The sequence below is a fragment of the Falco punctatus genome, assembly GCF_963210335.1.
Source record: "Falco punctatus genome assembly, chromosome: 5".
NCBI classification, from domain to species: domain Eukaryota; kingdom Metazoa; phylum Chordata; class Aves; order Falconiformes; family Falconidae; genus Falco; species Falco punctatus.
The window spans coordinates 43138294-43159052 of NC_137584.1; the positions used below are offsets into that span (position 1 = coordinate 43138294).

The 20759-nt window shown below is 39.7% G+C and overlaps 1 protein-coding gene across 7 annotated transcripts in view; it reads left to right on the plus strand.

Moving 5' to 3' along the window:
• The window catches only part of UTRN (utrophin), a gene marked incomplete at its 3' end in the record, with an annotated part of 398254 nt that overhangs the window by 93762 nt on the left and 283733 nt on the right, over nt 1-20759 (plus strand). For 6 of the 7 annotated variants that reach the window (XM_080390591.1, XM_080390595.1, XM_080390592.1 and 3 more), the window contains 8 exons: nt 556-735; nt 2042-2211; nt 4557-4680; nt 6392-6479; nt 9008-9243; nt 9513-9693; nt 12370-12515; nt 14729-14941. In XM_080390591.1, the coding sequence (XP_080246717.1) occupies nt 556-735; nt 2042-2211; nt 4557-4680; nt 6392-6479; nt 9008-9243; nt 9513-9693; nt 12370-12515; nt 14729-14941 (1338 nt within the window). Of the gene's footprint in view, nt 1-555; nt 736-762; nt 1150-2041; nt 2212-4556; nt 4681-6391; nt 6480-9007; nt 9244-9512; nt 9694-12369; nt 12516-14728; nt 14942-20759 lie in introns of those variants that run through there. The other variant, XM_080390596.1, reaches the window with a different exon arrangement.

Consider the following 20759-nt stretch of genomic DNA (forward strand, 5'->3'; position numbering starts at 1 on the left):
ATCTCATAGATTAAATAAATGGCAAATTACTAGTTTGACCCCGGTAGGCGCTGTGAATGCATGATACCTTGGAAGTCAGGCCAAAATTCTCTTCTTGCCAGATTCTTTCACTTGAATTTTAAAAATGTTACAATTTACTCTGTGGCCATTCCAGGTGGTTGTGCCAAACTTTGGAACAGCTGTGCTGGGTTTTTGGTAGAATTTGGAGTTTATTGCAGGCCACCAGTCAGCTGTGTTTTTGAAAGTGTAGGTCTGTTTTTGGTAGTGTTTTTTTTTAAATGCATTGGTTCTGCTTCTACCTGAACTAATCACATGTAACTGTAACTCAAGAGATACTGCGAATTGCTCTAGGAGCTGTTTCAGGGTAAGAGTGTCTTAGTGCTGCTTTGCCCAAAAGAACTAGTTTGAAAGCTGTGATGCATCTGGCTCAGGGAGTACATTTTCTTCCCTTCCCAGCACTGTGCCCGCACCCCCCACCCCACCCCGCCCCAGATTAAAAGCTAAGGGATGGCAGAATACCTGATCTCATCTTTTACTGTTTTTGTTTTACTGCAGATTTTGAAAGAGGACATGGGTATGAAACGGCAAACACTAGACCAGCTGAATGAGCTAGGTCAAGATGTGGCCCAAATCCTTGGGAATGGCAGAGCATCCAGTAAAATTGATCAGGATCAGGAAGAGCTAACTCAGAGGTGGGACAGTTTGGTTCAGAAGCTAGAGGATTACTCTAACCAGGTACTTAAGAAAGGTTTAATACTTTTTAGCTGTTTAGATTCTGTATGTATGCGAACTTCATTGATACTGTCAGCAAAATTGCCTAGGCAAGTTCTTGGCATGAGGCTAGAGAGATAGGCGAGTGCTCTTTCACGTGGAGCTGACTTTTATCTGCTGGCAATGCTGTCTGCGATTTTTGGTCTTCAAATCCCCAAGTTGTTAACCTGACTAGTATTACTCCTTTCTCACACAGATTAAGCTTCATTTTTCTGATGAGTAAAGCAGGCTTCCTATGTACTATCAATCAATGCAAATGCCTTTAAACATTGTAAGAGTGCTGGGACTGGATTAAAACTGATACTAAAAGAAAACAAAGAAAAAACCCCAAACCCAGAATAGATAAATAAATGGGAGTCATACAAGCATTTATGCTCTGTGAGTATGATTTCTCATCTGTTGAAAATAGAGTAGTTGTTTGTTTGGTATGTAACGATGATAGCCAAGCTGGATTGTTAAATGTTTATTTTAGTATTTTGAGTGCTTGGTAATGTTTTTATTTAGACACAACTCCCATTGGCTTCTGTGAGAATTTTGTTTGACAGTTTTATGACTCATATATCCCTTTTTTGTGATATTGAACTGTTATTATGGTGAAGGCTGTGGCACTGATTCATGATCCATTTAGTGTATAGTGAATGAGTTGTGCAGTCTGAGTAGGGGTCCTTTTCAGCCATGTGGCTTTAATTTGTTCTTGCATTTGAGTCAAAAGCACCGGAGAGTGCCAAATCCTGTCTTCATCCTTTCACTCCCCCTAAATATCAGGCACATACTTACAACTTACAGGTTGATTCCCATGGGACTTACTTTATAACCCGTTAAAGAGTGTGGAAGGTTTCTGTTGACCTGAGTGAGTTTTTGGGTCAAATCCACAGTGTATCAGCTCTTTCTGAGATCTAGACTCGGGTTTATAAGGTATGAGTACAAAATACAGAATTGTGTGTTAATAAACCCAAAGGACCTTGGTTCTTCCTGTGAACCAAGCAATTCTGAAAGAAAATACGATGCTTATTTTGATGATTTCAGTTCACTTGGACTGACATGGAATTCTAGTTGAATTTGAGAATTTTGATGCTTGGTTCCCATCTGTAAAATGAGAAAAATGAAGTTTTGTCTCTGGAGTGCATCTATAATAAAGGTGTTTCATCACATGTAGGTGTGACCATTTTTAGGGTGAATGAATGGGCTTTGAATAAAATGAACTAAGCAAAAGCAATTAAATTGGTGTTAAAAATGGCATTTAACCATTTTGCTAACTTGTTTTGTATAGGTAACTCAAGCTGTAGGAAACGTAGGGATGTCACAGGTTTCACAGAAGACTGCTGCAGAAACAATGCTGTTGAAGGAACAGGTAGTGGTTAAACAATCCAGACAGGAGTTGCCCCCACCGCCACCCCCAAAGAAAAGGCAAATCCCAGGGGACAGTGAAGCAAAGAAAAGGTAAGTATATGTCGCCGCCATTTCCCCTTGCTCACTAGAGACTACAGACTCATGTCTCTTGATCTTGGCTTTTGATTCTTCTTTGATGCAAGTGAGGAATACTGAAGTTGCAGTGGTGAGGCTTGGAGAACAGGAAGGGAATATTATGTACAGCCTTGTTTTCAGAGCGACAGAAAGTCTGCAGCTTCCATTAGTTTCAAAGGGAAACGGCAGTGTTTTTTTTCTCAGAAAAGCGGGTCTTCAGTTCTTTGTACCTCAGCTCCCTTGCTGAAAGATAGAATTAATTATATTTGCTTTCTTTTGGAAAAACATCTTCTCATCTTTGGTTGAAAAGTGTTGTGAAAGTGCCAAGTAGTTTGATTGATTGATTTATTTATTTCTAATCTCCATAAAATAAATGGGACGAATGGGAGAAACTGCACAAAAGAGGCTCAGAAACCTGTACAATCTCCCTGGTATTTAGTAATGAGGACAATATTACAGGGGTGTCTCCTTTCACAAGTATGTCTGGAGTGGCTGTCTGATTTGCACATGTACAGTCATAGAACAGTTTGGGTTGGAAGTGACCTTAAAGATCACCTCGTTCCAATTCCCTGCCATGGGCAGAGACACCCTCCACTAGACCAGGTTGCTCAGAGCCCCATCCAGCCCACCCTTGAACGCTCCCAGGGATGGGGCGTCCATAACTTCTCTGGGCAACACGCTCCAGTGCCTCACCACCCTCATAGTGAAGAATACCTTCCTTATATCTAATGTAAATCTATGCTCTTTCAGTTTAAAACCATTACTCCTCGTCACTGCTGTCCCTAAGTGAGTCCCTCCCCATTTTTCCTGTAGACCCCCTTTAGGTAAGGTCTCCCTGCAGCCTGCTCTTCTCTAGGCTAAAAAATATTTAATGGCATGTGTTCCGTTGTCTTTATTAAACAGCATGCCTAAAACTAAAGGAATTGTTTCAAGATAAACTAAGAAAGTAAATGGTTTATACTCACCATTTTGCTTTTTGTGCTTTCCTGAGAAAACAAACATTTTTGAAGTGTCACTAGATGAAACCTTTCGCAGGTCATTTAAAGAGAGGGTAAAGGACTGTGTCAAGAACAGGGAATTTGTGTGCTAGGTGATGTGGGTTTGCACAGCGAAGAAGAGTTGTTCTCTTTGTTTTTCTGAAGGAGGAATGGAGGTTTGAAGGGCTGAGGAACCTGCCCAAACCCTGTTGAAGACCCTGGTCAGACCCTCCAAATCCTGGTGGGGGGTGTGTGGTTTTGTGCATGTGGGTGTCCCGGGGCAGTAAAGCAGGCAGCAACCCATCTGCCCATTCTGTCTGTCTCATGAGCCGCGGAAACTATTTTGGACTTTGAAAGCAAAAGTGATTTGATCTGTTAGTTTTTCCCTAGAGCTCAAACTGTATTAAGGACAGGGTCAGTTAAAATAGGCTGACATTTCTGATGCTTTTGCCTTATCCCAGTTACTTATGTTGAAACCAACAAATGACCAGTAATTAGAATTTTGCAGGTTTTCCCATTAAAACTTTGAGTGACTAACAGACTTCTGCATTTGTTGGTAGGTTGTTATTCCATGTTAGGATTTGCATTGTGTTACATAGTTTAACTGTAATATGGCCTGACTTGTGGTCTGTATAGCGCATCTGTCCTTGTTTCGAGTTCTGTACAATATTGGTTAATTTGGAAGTTGGGTTTTTAGTTCGTTTATTTTAGTTTTTTGGTGGTGGTGGGTTATAGCTTAGAGGTTTTGGGCATAAGGAAGTTACATTAGTATAGACATGCCCACTGTAGCCAAAAAAATGAAGCTGTAAGCTAATCTTTAGTCAACTAAGCATTCAGAAAGTTTTTTTTCTTTCTTACAAAAAATTGTACACTGCCACTGCCATGAGTGCTTGAGCTGCTGGCCTTTTCTTCAGACTAAAGTGTGCTGCAGACTTTTACAAAATCTAGAACTGCAATTCTTATTTGTCTTGTTCCTGAGGTTTAGTTTATTACTTTCAAAATAGTTGGCATTGAGAGATCTTTTTTTGTGACACATTAAAAGAAACAGTACTAGTTTCCTTGAAGATCTGTATTAAAAAATTAAGAAATAAATTGCACCATGCATTCTCAGTTTTCTCCCAAAGGCTAATACCATGGACGTGATTTCTGCTGTGGTGGGTTTTGGAAGTCTGTCTCTGTCCTACCACCTGTGATTAGTAATATGCGAAACATGAATCTTGTTGCAGCCTTGCTGTTCTGGGACTGAGTAATGTGCTGAAGTTAAGACTTCTGATTTTTAAGACAGTGACTGAACAGGGAGAAATGACAAAAAAGAAATAATAATTGTCTGACGCTTTAAACCAGGTTTGATGCTGAAAGTGCTGAGCTCTTAAACTGGATTTCAAAATCAAAATCTGCCATTCAGGCCACAGACATCAAAGAGTACAAGAAGATGAGAGAGACTTCAAACATGAAAGAAAAGTTGAAGGTAAATTGGGGAGATAGTGTTCCAGTGAATAATATATTTTGTCTCTAAGCTGGAGATCTGGACTGATCCACATGCTTCATGGGAATTAAGTCCTTTAAACGTTTCAGAACTGGACATATGTGGAAATTTCTCAGCAGCTAGACACAAATCTTTGCTTGTGTTGGGGTTTACAATCTACAGGAAATTTTAAAAACACGTATTATGGATGTCCTCTTTGGAGTTCTGCTAAAATTTGTCTTCGGGATGACTATCTTTCCACTAAGCAACATATTTTGGCTTTGTGTTTCATAGTTGGAGATGCACTTGATTGACACCACTTTTATAATTTTGGCAGAGATGGGCCACTGGGCTGCTTGGAGACCCCTCGAATCATACTGTGGCACTGCACACACTACCACCCAGGGTCCAAAGTGGTTTGCTGTTATAATGTTTGGACATGCTCGCTCCATTAATTTTGGAGAAAACGTAATGCTTACAACTCATGTATGATATTAGTGACCTGCAAGACAGAATACATAATTTTACAGGATCCTGTGGGAGCCATGAAGTAACCATTTTATCTTCTATTTCTTCTGTTTCAGGAATGTATTCTTGCCTTTTATGGTCCTTGAGCGTGCTTTGCTAATGAAGGCTTACTGGAGCTTTAGCAGGACCTGAACCTGCCTTTGAAATCAAAGACAATACTTAAAAATATAAGGAGACTTCTCAGGGCTGTAGTGAAAAATGGTGCCAGTAGGAATGTTTGGAACAGCAGTACTGTTGGAAATAAAAACCAAAACAACCCTCCCAATAGGTTATTTTTAGATCTTTATGAATGTTTGTAGCTTTTATAAAATAGGCTCCGAGATGAACACCAGGTTCCCATGCGACACTTTTTAAATGATTGGGGCTTTAAATGGGTAGAACAGTGTGTGTTCTTCCCAACTGCACAAGTAAATGCATGCTGCTTCTGAATTTTAGTGTAGCCAGTCTAAACCAGAGTAATGACCTCGGACATAAGTTTTGAAAATATTTTAATTTGGAGATACTTTGTTGTAATCACAGAGGATGTTTTGTGTCCTTGTGGCTAAGGAACTGACTTTTCCTCCGTGGATGTATTGTGCCTATTGGCTCACACAGGAACATTCACTAGTATGTATGACTTGAGAGAGGATCTTCTTCCTCTGAAGGTTTTGGTAGTCACATAGGATTTCCCTTACTGTTTCTTTATGAAGGAGAGTGAAGCACTAGAGCAGTGGATTTCTAGTGTGCTATAGTTCTTGCCATTTGGACTTCTAGGAAGCAGGTTGTTATTCCCTTCTATTCCCTTCTACTGGAAATCTCAGTAAGGACTGTAGAGGCAAGGGGTCCTTTTTAAAAGTCTTTTCATCACTGGTTCACATCAATTACAATTTTTTGATCATAAGTGACTTGGTTTAGCTGGTGTCCCCATATCAGATTTCACACAGGAGGATCGTCAACCTTTTAAACTATTTTTATTCCTTATGTTGTACTAGTCTCTTGCTTGCCTGGGAATTGAGAGCTAATTCCTTTTGCATTTGTTTTCCAAGCAAACAGAACAAACGTGCCTCTTAGAAGGTGCTGTATCCAAGAAAACTGGAATGTATTTTGAGTAATAGGTGAAAATACGTGTTACTGGGTTGAGGTGGGGGTGTGCGTAAAGAAAAGTGACCTTCTCTGAAACTGTATTCTTTTGGGGTTCACTTTGTAGGTGATTGAAAAAGAAAGAGTTGAAAAAAGCCAAATGTTAGATGAACTGAAACGAAGTGGACATATTCTTTTGGATCAAATGGGAAAGGGTAAGCAACTTTAAGGTTTTTCTGTCTTGTGATTTAATCAGATGAGTTTCTGGGAAATAATACTGAAATACGCTGTCTCCTAAGCATTGCAATATAGTCCTTCCCTCTCCTTCTGTTTTCTTTCCTCCAGAGACACTGGCCATTGTTACTGTTATTAGTTATTGATATGTGTTTTGGTTTTATTAAAGCTTATAGAGAAGCAATATTAATAGTCTTTGTTTAATGTGTGTGTTCATTTGCAACCTTTTAAGAGCTATTTTTATTTAAATGTAAGTAATTTCTTAAAATAGTAGTAACATACTTTTGGGGTAAGGAGGTTAAATTGTGTGTAGATTTTAAGTACAAAATTTTGAAATACAGCTTCCTTGAAGTAGAATTTTTTAAGCCAAGTGTAAGCTTGATAAGTGTGTATATATCCCTTTATTCGTAGTTTTCTCTATTTTTGTAAAAACTGTCAGTTATATTTTGATGACACAGTCACCATTTATGTCTAAAAGGCAAGAGAGAAGCCTACATGCTTGACAAAATGATTGATTGTCTATTAAAACACTTATCACTGGAAACTTATAATTAACATCAGTGAAAGTTGAATCTTCCAGCTTTGCCAAAATCTTGTTTCATAATATGACAGAACTCCATAGTGAAATGTGACTTTCTCCATAAGAGCTGTTCATATCATTCAGAGACAGTCTTAGATCTGCTATGCACTTGGCTTCTGGTGAAGTTTCTGTGATTGGTAGCATTCAGACAGGTGAAAGGATGGTATCGCTGGCCTCATCTGTGATGACTGGTCAGACTGACATACTAACCAGCATCCATTTTGGAAAATGCTGATTTCCACTGGATTTCCCAACTGTCACGTTTTTTCCAGCCATCTCCTTTACCTGGATGGCCCAGTCTGTTAAGCATTCTCCAATCCTCCCCTCCTTGCCTGTTTCACATATGAAGCTTTTTATGGTGGGTAGCTGATAGCTGGAAGCCACTGCTTTGATCCAGAGTTTGCCTTGTAAAAATTTGTAGCTGTTCCTTGTCTTCAAACCTGGACAGAAATCCTGCCTGCCTCCTTCTCTCTCTTTTGTAAAGTTGTGATAAGTCATGGCTATGAAACGGGTATTTGTTGACCATAACAATAAATTCATAGTTAAAAAACTGCTTTGTATCAGGAGAAAATAAGGTACAGAAATGCTTCCTAACTGTTTGAGGTCTTAAAAGTTGGGATGTATAGAAAATAACCAATCTACAGCCCCTGGCTTCATTAAAGTCTGCTAGTATGTTTTGTTCAGCTCAGAATGACAGCTCTTCTCTTGAAATCCAGGCCCAGCTACACCTGTGTGGAATAACGCACAGGACTGGCATGCATGTGAATACATCCATTTCTGTCTTGGGGCATGTACAAGCAGTGCCGTCATGGCAGTGCCCGATTGTTGCATGCACGCTCCTCTTATGTGGCTGGTTGCAGCTTCTGTATTGTTGATGCTCCAAGTGTATGGCCGGTGTGTGAAGCACAGGGAGGATCTGTGGAGCAAGCAGAGCCTTCAAGTGCCCTTGTAGAAGCTGGCTGACTGCCCTCACCAGAGCTCTGGGCTCCACTTACGCTGAAGCAGTGCGGCTAAAACTGCTCGTCTATGACTCTCCTCCTTATACTCAGATCTAGATGTCAGGCCTGTTAATTCAAATGATGCAAATATGTCTTATATAAAGAAGGTGATACCTTGAAAGAGAATCTGCATCAGAAACTTGCAATGGTAAGGAAGTACTGTTGAATGCACGTTGCACTGAAATTTCTTCCATGTATAGCCAAATCATCAGTTACTTCTGGCACTTGAGGAAATAAAAGAACAAGGAATGAGTAGGAGGTCTGTTCACTTCTGCTGCTGCATCCTCAAGTAATGCATTGAATTAACAAAAAAAGATGGTGTAGCATGTGCTTCATGTCGTCGCTGTGAGTGTGAAATAATCTCATGTTTTGTTGTGTTGCTTTTGTAGCTGTTCATATTACCTCGTTTTAAGCATATCTGTGTGCAATGTGACATGGTTGAGCATTGCTCCCTGTCTCGCAGGCTGACTGGGTTTTCATCTACCTTTTCAATGAACTTATTGCTGCCTTTCTACTTGCTCCAACTTGCTGATTCCCTCTTCCTTTGTGGAGTCTAGAATCATTAAAAAAAATAAATTCACTGGAACCTTATTTAAATAAAGCTTATTTTATTTAAATCTACATATCAACGTTTAGACACAAATCATGATGAAGAGAGTCACGATGGTCAAGATTCAGCTCGTTGTTACAAATTCAAAAGTTATCGAAGGGAACAAATGGAAATGGGATATCTCACTCTTCATTTTACCTTTGATGAAATAAAAAGCTGAACACTGTTAGTAATAAATATAGTTTTATGGACAATGGACCTGGAATCAAAGAATTTTGCATATTAATGCAAATGTGCTCCTGTATTTAAAGATGAAAGGTTAAATGCTTATTAATCAAAATGTGTTGCAGTTAATATAGCTATAACATCTAATCTTTTTAGAGGGACTTTCTACAGTGGATATAAAAACTGTGATGGAGAAAATATTGTCAGGGTGGAATGACGTGGTTCAACATCTGGAAGAAGTGGCCAGAAAGATAAAGTACCAGGAAGATATAAATGCTTATTTTAAGGAAATGAGTGAGCTTGAGAAGACTGTAATTGAGAAGGATGGCTGGCTTAAGAATGACGCTTCTTCAGCATCCCAGCCCTCAATGGTCCTGAAAGACTTATGTCAGGTAAGTCTGGCAAAACTTGCTAATTTTGATTGGAAGCTGTTAGAAACGCAGATATCTCAGAGGAGCTTAGCCTAGTTAGTAAGATAACTCAACATTTCTGAGGCATCCATGGCACCCTATTTGACCGGAAGATTTTGGTAGCTGTGTCACAGGAGTACTGTAATGTTGTTGCCCTAGTAATGTGGTGGAGCTGTGCTGCAGTAGCTTACTAAAATCTTTGTGTTAACAAGGCAAGTATGAGATTTCATTTTGTTTTCAATCTTCCATAGAGGGAGTTAACTCATCTTGTAAGCCTGAGCCCACAGCTGGAGCACCTGAAAGCCACCTGCAAGGCACTCACCTCTCAGCCCATGTCTCCAAACTTCATTCAGGAGAGCTTGAATGGTTTTCTGGATCACTTCAAGCTGACTCGTCAGAAACTAGAGGAATGTCACCAGCAGCTGAAGAAAGGTAAATACATACATATATATATATATATTTTTTTTTTTAATAAGCCCTCCTGTTACTTGTGTTCTGATTTTTTTTTTGTTGTTTTGAGCTTGTTGAAAACTCACTGGATTCTGGTAGAGCTTTCATACTGATTCTGGGAGGCTTTGGGTCGGGCTGACAAAATCTTTTGGTTCACCCAACAGAGTATTTGTATGACCTTCCCTGTGCATGCTACAAAGCATAATGTTCCATGGCATTAAAAGTGATTATGCAAGGATGCAACATTCCTGAAACTACCTTTAAGGAATTAGCAAAACATTTAAGGTGGATAATATAATTTGAAAAGCTTTGTGTCTCTGGCACTTACAGAAATTAATAATAATACTAGAAATGCAAAACGGAAGATTAGGAGGACCTTGTAAAATTGAAGTGCACATGTGAAACTTATTCTTTTATTGCTTTCTTAAGCACATTAGTCATACATAATTACCTTTGGAAATTTCATCTCTGAAGTGATTTGGAGTCTGGCTTGCTTTTCAGACACTTTCTGCTTGAGTTTTTTGTTGCATTAGAAATTTCATTATGAGTATTCAAACCAGTCATGCTGGCTTCTAGAGGATTTTAAATGTAGTGCACAAAATATGTAGCTCTGTTAGTATTTTACAGCTGAACAGCAAGAACACAGACCTATAAGGAGATTTTTTTTGTTAGTTTTCATTTTTTTTCTGAAGGAATTCAAAGAAGCATTTCGCTAATGGCCCCAAATGGAAGAGTATTAACACTTTATTCTGTGTGTAATAAAGAGAGGCTCAATTACTAAATTGTTAGGCCATCTATATAATGTTTTGCACCAGCCCTGCATGCTTTAATTATATCCATGGGGAAAACTGTATGAATAACATATCTACCACACTCAAATTACAGGGTACGCTTCCATTCTTATTGTGAGGAATGATTATTTCATGTACTTTTGAATCATTTTATTGGTATCGTGTATATTGTTAATTATTACATGGTGTGACAAAAATACTCCTTATTTTTTCATGCCACACATCACTTGAGGCATTATTAGTATATTTGAACCAGATACTACTTGGTAAAGACACCTTACATATTGTAATATGTTGAATTTGTATTTGTGTATTTTTGAGAGCGATAATTTCTCTGCAGACTGTATTGTTAAAGAACAGAGAGAAGTGTCAGTTCAGGGTTTCGGTTGTTTATTTACGGAATGGTTTGAATTGCTGTAAGGTAAAAGAACTTCCAGAGCTGTATAACTGAGAGAAACAACTGGTGGTGGCACTTCAGCGTTTGTGATCTTGGCAGGCTTTGACAGAAGTCCAGCTCCTTTCATGGCTCTTCCTTGAACCTCTGAAAATTACCTCAAGAAGTGCTACTACTCAGTCCTATCTCTATAGACATTTTTATGGGAATTGTGACTTAATTTTTTTTTGTCAATGGGAGGCTGTTTTAATGATTTCCTTGTCCTTGAGGATTTGCTGTAGTTTAGTGACAGTGCACCTACCTGCTTTTTACTGAATATCCCCCCTTCCCTGCCCTTACATTGATCCTGGCTTTTTGAGAAGAGGAACCTAGACAACTCCGACTCTGTCTAGAAATGTTGACATATTCCTTAGTTATAAATAGTATGACGGTTCTGACAGTAAGCTGTTGAATAGCTGGCTGGTGAGTCAGAACAAGGCTTAGATTAACTTTCATTTGTGGCAGTAATGAAATTGCTTAGTAATCCAAGGCAAGAGGATGTGCCTACCGCAGTATGGGTCTTACAGCTGAAATCCTGTTTGTTGCAGTTTTCTAAATCTGACATTTTCATTCTGAAATGCCAGTGAGGTGCTGCCTGGGATTCCGCAGAGGATTGGCTTGAGCAAAATCTGACTTGCAGTCAAAGATTGCAAGCAGATGCTCCATCCAAACTTTAATTCTCTTTTCAGTCTTCCTGTATAGTGTGTCTGTTTTGGCAACAGGCTGAAAGCTACTATTTTTATGTGTGTGTGTGTACGACCAAACCCCCAAACCCCAAACCCTGTTACTACACCAATACTTAACTTATGTATGTATGTTTATATACATATATGAAAACACTAGCTTATATATTTACTGTATGCAGTGTAGATATTTAACTTTGTGTAATATGTTATATATTATGCACATATGTAATACATGTGCTATACTTCATATTCTATATATATAGTGGGTATCTCTGTGTGTATTTGCATATAAATACCAGATACGTCTAATAAAACTTTCTTATAAAATGAAAAATGCTAAATAGAAGGGGGTTAGGCATGCAAAAGCCCAAGGACCTTTGATTACTCCACCCTGCCTGCCCCAAGAGATTTTAGGTACTTAGGGGTATAAGAAAATTCTGAACATGGGATTGAGTTTTAATTTTTTTTTTTTGGGGAGGTGGAGGTTGTAGTAGTATATTCATTATATTCCATATAATATATAGTATATATTCTTTCATATTTTTAAAGGAAAATAAATTTGACACCAGCTGAAGAGTTTTAGCTCTTGGAAGGTCTCGGCAGGATTAAACGTACAAGTATATCTCTCGTGATTTCTTGTTTCTAAATGATGCTGATAACTTTATGTTCACATTTCTCCTATAGTTCAGATTTTGTGTCTATTTCCTCACCTTGTATTTTGTTCCATTACTCTCTTTAACGGTACCAGAGATGGAAAGCCAGCCAAGCCAGGAGTACGTGGACTCGCTGCAGCAGCTGAAGGACATGCTGGGTGAGCTGGAGCGCAAGCAGCAGGCCATTGCCGGTGGGCTGAGCGAGCCCAGCAAGGTTGAAAAGGCCCTGCAGCAGGCAAAGGTAACTCTTGCCTTTGCACCGGAGCAAGGAAGCTGCTTATTGATCTATGCTGTCCTCATTTCTCCTGCCTGGTTTTCAGTGGGATAACTAAAAATTTGCTGAGCTGGAGGTTGATAGAGGTGTGGAAGGGTGGAAGCAGCCTTGGAGGGCTGGTTGCTGAGAGCTGGGTTAGCGCAGGCTGCTGCGGGATGCATCCAGGTGAGGGCTGGGTTATCTCCAAGCCTACGAACTTCACAGCTTCTCTCGCTGCCTGTGCCAGGAGATGAGGCTGAGAGGTAGGACTGCTCAGCCAGGGGAAGGGAAGGCTCTGGGGGATCTTCTCTGAAGTGCTGCAGCACCTCAGACTACCTTGGCCACGTCCCCAGCTCTCTCCAGGGCGTCTGTCTCTCGTGCTGAGGAGCCCTGAGAGCATCCCCCTCCTAGGAGCTCGGTTGGGTCAGGTTGGTGACCTGATCCAAGGTCTGCTCCTTTGCCCCCCGAGCTGTGGCTGTGAGGAAAGCCAGGAGCCAGGGCCTGCCCTTCCTTCCCTGAGGACCTGCTTTTCAGCTCTCCCTGCCTGAGCCACCCTGAAGCTGCCTGACAGCTGTGCCCATACCGGGCCTGCTCAGGCTTGCTGTCCTGGGGCAGCTGCGTCCCTCCCCTGTGGCTGTGGGGACTCCCTGACCCTGCTTCTGCCCTCCCGGTGAGGCCATGGTTTGCAGGCTTGTAATCCTCTCATCCAAGCCCTGGGTGTAGCCCGCCCAGCCGCGGCGTGCCTGCCTGTTAAAAACTCTCTGAGGTTCGCTGGTTAACAAATCCATCCCATTCCATCCTGTGGCTGTTAACAAGAGTAACTGTACGGCTCTGGCCTCAAGATTGCCTTTCAAAGGGAAACAGTGCTTGCAAGCCATAGAGGTAATTGATGCACAAATTCTGTCCAGTAGAAGTGGTATTTTGTTTCCTATTATGAACCTATGAAGTAGTGGAAAATCTATGAATGACAATTGCTTTGTAAATATCAGTTACTGCCGTGGGGCTGGAGTGAGGAGGGAGAATCATGCACCTCCAGTACCTTTTTATTTTCTTTCAAAAAACATAGACAAATACTTGCTTGCTGACCTGGGATTGCCCAGCTCCTCCTCCTGCACTGTAGCAGGCACTGGTAAGTGTTTCAGGCATAGATCCAAGCCAACGATTGCTTCAGTCCTCGACCCCCTGCACAGAAAGCTCTTGTTTGCACACCCCTCTTCAGTCTCATTGCTGCTTCGCTACCTATTGTGTTAGAGGAAATGGTATACTTTATCCTGTTTCTTTTCTGTAAATACAAAGTAAAATTGAGAATGTAAACAAATAAATTGAATGTTCTTCCTTAGTAAAATATATGCGCATATGTCTCACACATACAAATTAAATGTATATAGTAGCAAAGTTAAATTAGTGAAATTAGTAGTGGTTTCATGTGTTCATTCCAAATTTCTTCTAGATTTTAAGCAGGGTAAACAAAATGGCCAGTTTAATGAAGTGGCAGTGTTTTTCATGTCTTGGCTTCTACCTTCAACTGTTATTTTTCCTTAATATTAGGAAATTAGCTATTTCAGCTCAAGTTACTCTTCATATCAGTAATGCCTTAGTGAATATATTCAGATTGTATCCTCCCTGTATTCCAGTTGGAAGAGTAGCTTTCAAAACTCAAGTATCCAGAACTTTCATTGCACCTAGACATTACAATAATTTTACTTTACAAAACTCAGAAGGACACACTCACGCCGTTTGGGCTTTATTGTTTGTTTTTTGGGTTTTTTTTTGTTTTATTTTTTTTTTTTTCCTTTTATAAAAACCCAACAGTCTCTGGAGGGAACGAAAGAACTGAGGTCTTGGTATGTCTACATTGCAGTTTCTTTTGTGACTGCAGTGTCATGCTTTGTAACTTGAGTACTGGTATCACACAGCACAGGAGAGGACTAGGTGCATGGGTGTGTTGAGCTACGTGGCCAAATTCAACAGCCCATTCTATAATCTCTGCTACTGTACCCGTAGAGCAGCTGAAGATTTTGCTGCTTAAGAGGATGTTTGGACATGTCTGCAGCAATAACTGTGGTAACTGGACTGTCACTCTTTACTGAATCTGTGCTCTGCACAACAAAACTCTTTGATGTACTTGCACTTGTAGGGTATGTACCTGTTGTATAGCTAATACTGGAAGCAGACTTTTTTCTTTTTTTTCCCCATTGTAGACTGTTTGTGAGACACTAGAAGCCCAGAAGCCCAGGGTAGAGAAACTTGCTGAAGAAACAAAGGCTTTGGAGAAACATGCTTCTTTGGATATGAAAAAGGTCTACACGCAAGAGTTCAAGCATGTGCAGGGACACTGGGACAAGTTAAAGCTCAAGATTTCCAAAGATGTTAAACTATTAGAGGAAATTACATCCAAGTTAAGAATATTTGAGGTAAAATGAAAGGATTTTTTTTTGTGTTACATTATTCAGTTGTTTTAGAGCCCTTTCTTTATGTTCCTGCAGAAGTCCTGATGATACTGATTGAGAAGTGGAATGTTGATTGGGTTCCTAGTCTGGCAGAGGCTGGAAGCATATATATAGTGTATTTGTAGCAGGGTAGCAGAGGATTTTTGACATGCTCAGGATATTATTTTACCTTCTAATAGAATTACTGTTCACTTGAAATTAGCATTCCTCTTTCAATATGGGAAGCAAAGGTTACACTGAAGGTCAAGGGTATGTCAGCTGTGCTGTTGAAGGCTTTATCCCACCAGGGGCTGAGTGCCCTCTATTGTGGTTGGTGTCAGGTGCCCAGTGCCTTATTAATTGACATCTAAAATTGAAATTCCATACCTGCTACAGAAAACCTGCTCCTTAAAGTTGAGGTTTCTGTCAACAGTAATATAGAATTAGTTCAGCCCCTTAAAAAAGGAAGTAAAGAAAATGTTTAGGTATAGTGAGTTTTCTAGTTCCAACAGGTGGCCTCTGAAGTGTGAAGAAGGAGAGTTAAAGATTTAATCTTAATCTTACGTGTTTGTATGTCTGTGTGTATATATACATGCACACACACACACAAGCACATACGAAATCCTGCATGACAAAAAATCCCAGTGCTTTAAAAGTGAAGAGATTAAAATAATACCCTTTAAGATATTTAGATGTTTAACTGGCTTATAGAGAGGGGAGAGATAAGTGCTTAAGTAACTTAGCTGAGGTTGACTCAGTATTTACTGGTTAGATGGGTGTGTCTGTGTTGCCTTTAAGTCCCTTCTGTAGACTTTATATTCCTCTGGGCAGAGGAAAAAAATGATGAGAACTAAATAAATCACGATTTAGCCCATGGCAATATTATTGTGACCCAAAAGTTAATAGGCAGTAACAGTTCTTTAGTATCAGCTTGAAAGTGCAAGTTGATCAGAGCACTATAAAAGCCCAAATATTTTGCTGTTTCTTTTTTTCCTATAATAATGTTTAAATAGACTTTCAGTTTCATATTATTTTCGTTTTCCTATTATATTTTAAACCTCAAAAAGCAAGAAGTGCTTTTAGAGATTCTCTGCCTCTCAGGATGAAGGCACACGTGCATTAGCTAACAGAAATCTGTATTTTTACATGCATTAAACATATTTTAATATGTGCAATTGCTTGCATTCTTTTCCATTTAATAGTGTATGTATCACACAACTTATAAACAATAAGCAGTTTGCTGTGTGCACCCTTTTCAGAACATTGGTACCATGTGTGCACAGCACCACTTTTCCCCAAAAGTTTCTTTTAGTCTTGCTCTCCTCTCCTTCTGAAGCAGAAAACTGTTCTTTTATTTCAGTGGATTCAAACATCAAGCTGTGTGTGTGATTTTTCTTTTTAAGCCAGACAGGTTCTTTAATGACTATTCGAGTATAGGAATGTGTGTTTAAACTGTAATTTGTATTAGTAAGGTGAGGTAATTGACTTGCATGACATTGCAGTGAAAGTTGGACAAGGCATTGCTGATTATGGTTCAGAGATAATGAAACCCTCAAGTCCTGTGTGGCCTGCCCCGCCCCCCCACCCCCCACCCCCAAGTCTCCCCGCCCTGGCCCCCAAAACCTGCAAGAAGTCATAGCTGTAGTAGGGGTAATCATGGAGTCATAGTAGGGGTAACACTGTAAGTAGATGACAAGAGCAGAGTGCACTTCCTTGCTCCCATGAAAAGTCGTACTTCAGGGGGGAAAAATGCTGGAGGGAAAAACTTGCTCCTGCTTGTAAAGTGTTATTTAGTAACTGTTTCTTTCAGGACTTGGGCTGCTCCTAGCAGTCTGTGTGTGTGCAATGTGTTTGTATGAATAGCATGAGTATGGTAGTCCAGTCTAGGCTAGTGAGCTTGTAAATGGAAGCCACAAAACACCCTATGAATAGGAGGAAGAACTGCAGATTTTTGGAGGAAAGATCTGTATTTCTTTTGTTAGGCTGTATTACCTGAAGCATAAAGACAGAAGCTGTCCCTGTCCGCCTCGCTTCCCCACTAAAAAACATGTTCAGAAAAATGTGTGTTTGTGCAGCTATGTTTGAAAGAGTTTCTGTTTTTAGTTTGGTTCCTTCAAACCCATCCTTCCATAGCTACTTGGAGCAGCCTGTGAGGTGGTGTGGAGCTGTGGAGGAGCTGATGCTGGTCAGTGGGAGCTGACTGCCTAAAGTGAGCTGGCTTGTACAGGAGTCCAAAAGAAAATAACTTGTTAAGACTCAGCCAAGGCCTTGGTGATTACTTTCCAGCAGTCACATGCTCGTTAATTTTTCTTCTGACTTTGGCCTAAACGTAAAACATCCTGCCGTGCCTTATTCTCTTCCTTTCCCTTTCTGGTTACACTTACAAGTTATTTAGCATGACAGAGTAAATATTCTGCATGTAAGCCCACCTCAGCATCATTTGTGCAAAAACTTTGTCTTGTTCTTCAAATGATTGCAGCTTTCCAGTTGCCTTGATTATCTGTAGCTACACTGAGCAAGACCTACTGACCTCATCAGTTTTAGCAGCATTGTTTTCTCCCTTAATTTCTTGTAGGTGCAAAACTTTTTTTTGGCACTTCAGTCATGTTCGAGTGGTCTGTACATGCACCTACTTTCCTAAATTGCACCTTTAACTGGGTAAAGAAAACTGAAATTCTTTCATGTTTAACTGAATGTAGGGTACATGTGTGCAGTATTAGCATGGCAGGTTTTTATTTAGTAATGAATTATTCAGTTTTTTTTCCAGTCAGAGTTTAAGTGCCTTGTTCTCTGCGGCTGTCCAAAGTGATATGGTGTTGGTATCACCATGTCTGTGAAGCACTCATTAATAAGGATTTTTATGCCCATAGGAGTTTTGAAGAGCTATGGAGAGCAGAGCATTGAAGTTGCATGCTGCTGTATAGATCTGAGAGGAGAATTTTGTTGTGAGCGAGATGTTAAAAACTTCCCTGTTATCTTAAAAAGGAGTACAGAAGCTGAAAATTAAATTAAAGCAGAAGAAACAATGGAAGTAGTTATTAAATAATTAAAAATGGAAAAAAATGTAGTGGTGCTGTCTGTAGAAATATGGGACTTGCAGTGGGGGTGTTTTCTTATAAACTGAATTTTTCAGTACACAGTTCCTCTGTTTTCTAAATGTTTCATAAAGCTGTCGATGGATGGACAGTCATGTATTTATAGTCTCTGATTTTTTCCTTTTAAAGGAGTGGTATGATTTTATACAGAGCTATTTGTAGGCTAGCACCGTATGGATAAAAATGAGAATGTGGAGCAAGTTGAATAAAAATATTGTGGATGGCATTGAACCGATCATGATGGAATATTCACTGTAAGAAAGGTTGATACGGGAGACTGGGTATGTGGTCCTGGTGCAGACCACGAACTGAATGGGTTCGTACTGGAGATCTGATACCAGAGACGCCAGGATTAGTTTGGAGAATGGCTGGGCTCCTTGGTTGAGAGACGAGGAAGCATCTGGCTATTAAAGGAGAAAAAATAATATTTAGAAGTGGGGAAGAAAAGGAGGAAAAAAAGTGAATGACCACCCTTGGAGAACATGCGGTCATGTGCAACTACACACAGGTGTTGGTTTATTTTTGATGTTTCTTTTTTTCCTAATTCATCTTTAAAATAAAGTTTCCCCAAACTCCTCATGTCTAGGTTTTTAAAAAGAAATCGAATATAATTATTCTCATTTTAACAGTGAGCAGACAGGAGAACAGTGCTTGAAATGCCCTTGTTAGTCTGACGAGCAGGTCAGTGACAGATCTGCCTGTGGGGTCTGTTGCTCAGGTGGCCCTTCTGTGATTTGTGATGTGACAGAGGCTCCCCCAAGCTGACAAAACATGCATTAGTAACATCATCTGTGTTTCGCTGTGATACTCATGTTATGTGAAAATAGGCAAGGCTCATTTTAGTAGTATTATATCTTGTTTTTGCTAGAAGAAAATTTCTGTATCTTTTATTCTCTGTTATCATACTGCTAATAATGCATGGCTTGCTGCGTCTTTCATTATGTATTACCTTCAGTTCTTTTTTCTACTGCATGACTGTATGTCACGTGATTTTTCAAGGAGTGAACAAGTTAAAATTCAGCACATTTGACCTTTGTTCTTGCCTGGAATAAATTTTAGATAGTGGTCCAGTGGTTTAGTTATGTCTAAAAATTGTGAGCTCTTGTACATCAACCTACACTGGGTATTTGACCATTGGTAACTATTTACCAGTGCAATGCAGGAGCGTTCATTTCATTAAACTTCCTATAGACTTGGCTGATAATTCAACAAGTTATTTAAATGTGTGCCTAACTTTGTGAGTAAACCCATTTAATTCACTTCAGCTACCTGTGTGAGTAGCTTACTGTAAGCGAGCTGGATTTGGTATATGCTAAAATGCCTTGTCCAATGGCAGCCTTTATAAATATATATTATCTTTTTTACATTAAGGCGTGGTTCACTGTTAAGCCTCCTAGGGTCTGTTTTTTTGAAAATTATTTTCAGCGTAATCAGCTGCTGGAAATTCCCCCAAAATGGAAAGTGAATGAAAAAAAAGTGTCGTGGCTTTGTCCTCTAATGGCACCACTGGCCTAAAAATAAATGTGATCTTAATCTGATCGGGTTTTGTTAGTGCAAACACTTTTTTGAGAAGCAGTAACGTATTGATTGATCTTGAAAGAACTGTTATTTCAAGGTTTTTAAGGAAACAAAGTGTGTGCTTTCTTCCTCAGTGACATGCAGAATAGAAGTTGAAGCTGGTGAGCTTTGACTTGGCTTCTCAATAACAGTGCTGTGACACAATTGTGTCAGAATAAAAAGATGCCGTCTATTAAAAAACTCAACGAAACACTCCAAAAATGTTGATTAAAAGAAATCGAACTATATTATCAAAAAATGACAATCACATTAACTCATTTGAACCCGGACAAGGAAAAGCTTTTTCCCTGCTCTAAGTTTGTGGTGGTTTTGTTTGTAAGGGTGGTTGGCAACATCCACAATGATATGGGAAGGAGATAATCCTCCTGTCTCCCTCTCAACCTACCTCATCGCAGGATATAAGGCAACTGCCAAACGTTAGGCAAGGTAACTCTGAAATTGTGTATGTAATTACTTCTTTCCTGTGCATTGCTATAGTGAGTACAGTAGCTGCTATTGGCCTCAAACAGCTAGATTTTTGTTGTTGTTGTTTTTAGTGGTTAGTCTAATAGTCTGTGGTATTTCCTTTGTATGTCTGTGTTTCTGTCAAAGACAAATGGATTTCCCAACATAGCTTCTGCTTGTCAGGTATGCTTAGCCTTACCCCCTCCTCTTCTCACTGCATATATTTCTGTAGGGCTCCCTTTTCCTTGGAGTGCAGTATGTCTCTCAAATGAGTGTAGTGAAAGCAGTTGTATGTGGTTTCTGTCATCAGGAAAATGCTAATCCCAGCCTTCAGCCAGGTCCTTCATTTGAAGGGTAACCACATACTACTTGAAGCCATGCTTGCCTCCTTAATTGATCTCGTGTTTCTGTGCGATAGATAGCCTGGAGCAGTGCAGTGTCAATTAAACAATGCTGTGGCATGGACAGGAGAATATCATTATTGTGAATTTAACTTTTGTATAAATTTGAGAACAGAGAAGTTGAGGGGGAAAAATCCACCAAACAACCAAACCCAAAATTTAAACCAAAGGAGGTCTGATTCAAAACCAAGGCAACACTAGCAGCTTGTAGAATATTCTTTTAAAGCTGCTAGAAGTTGAAATGCAACAGCCATGCATTCTTCATCACAGCACTGTGTCAACTCT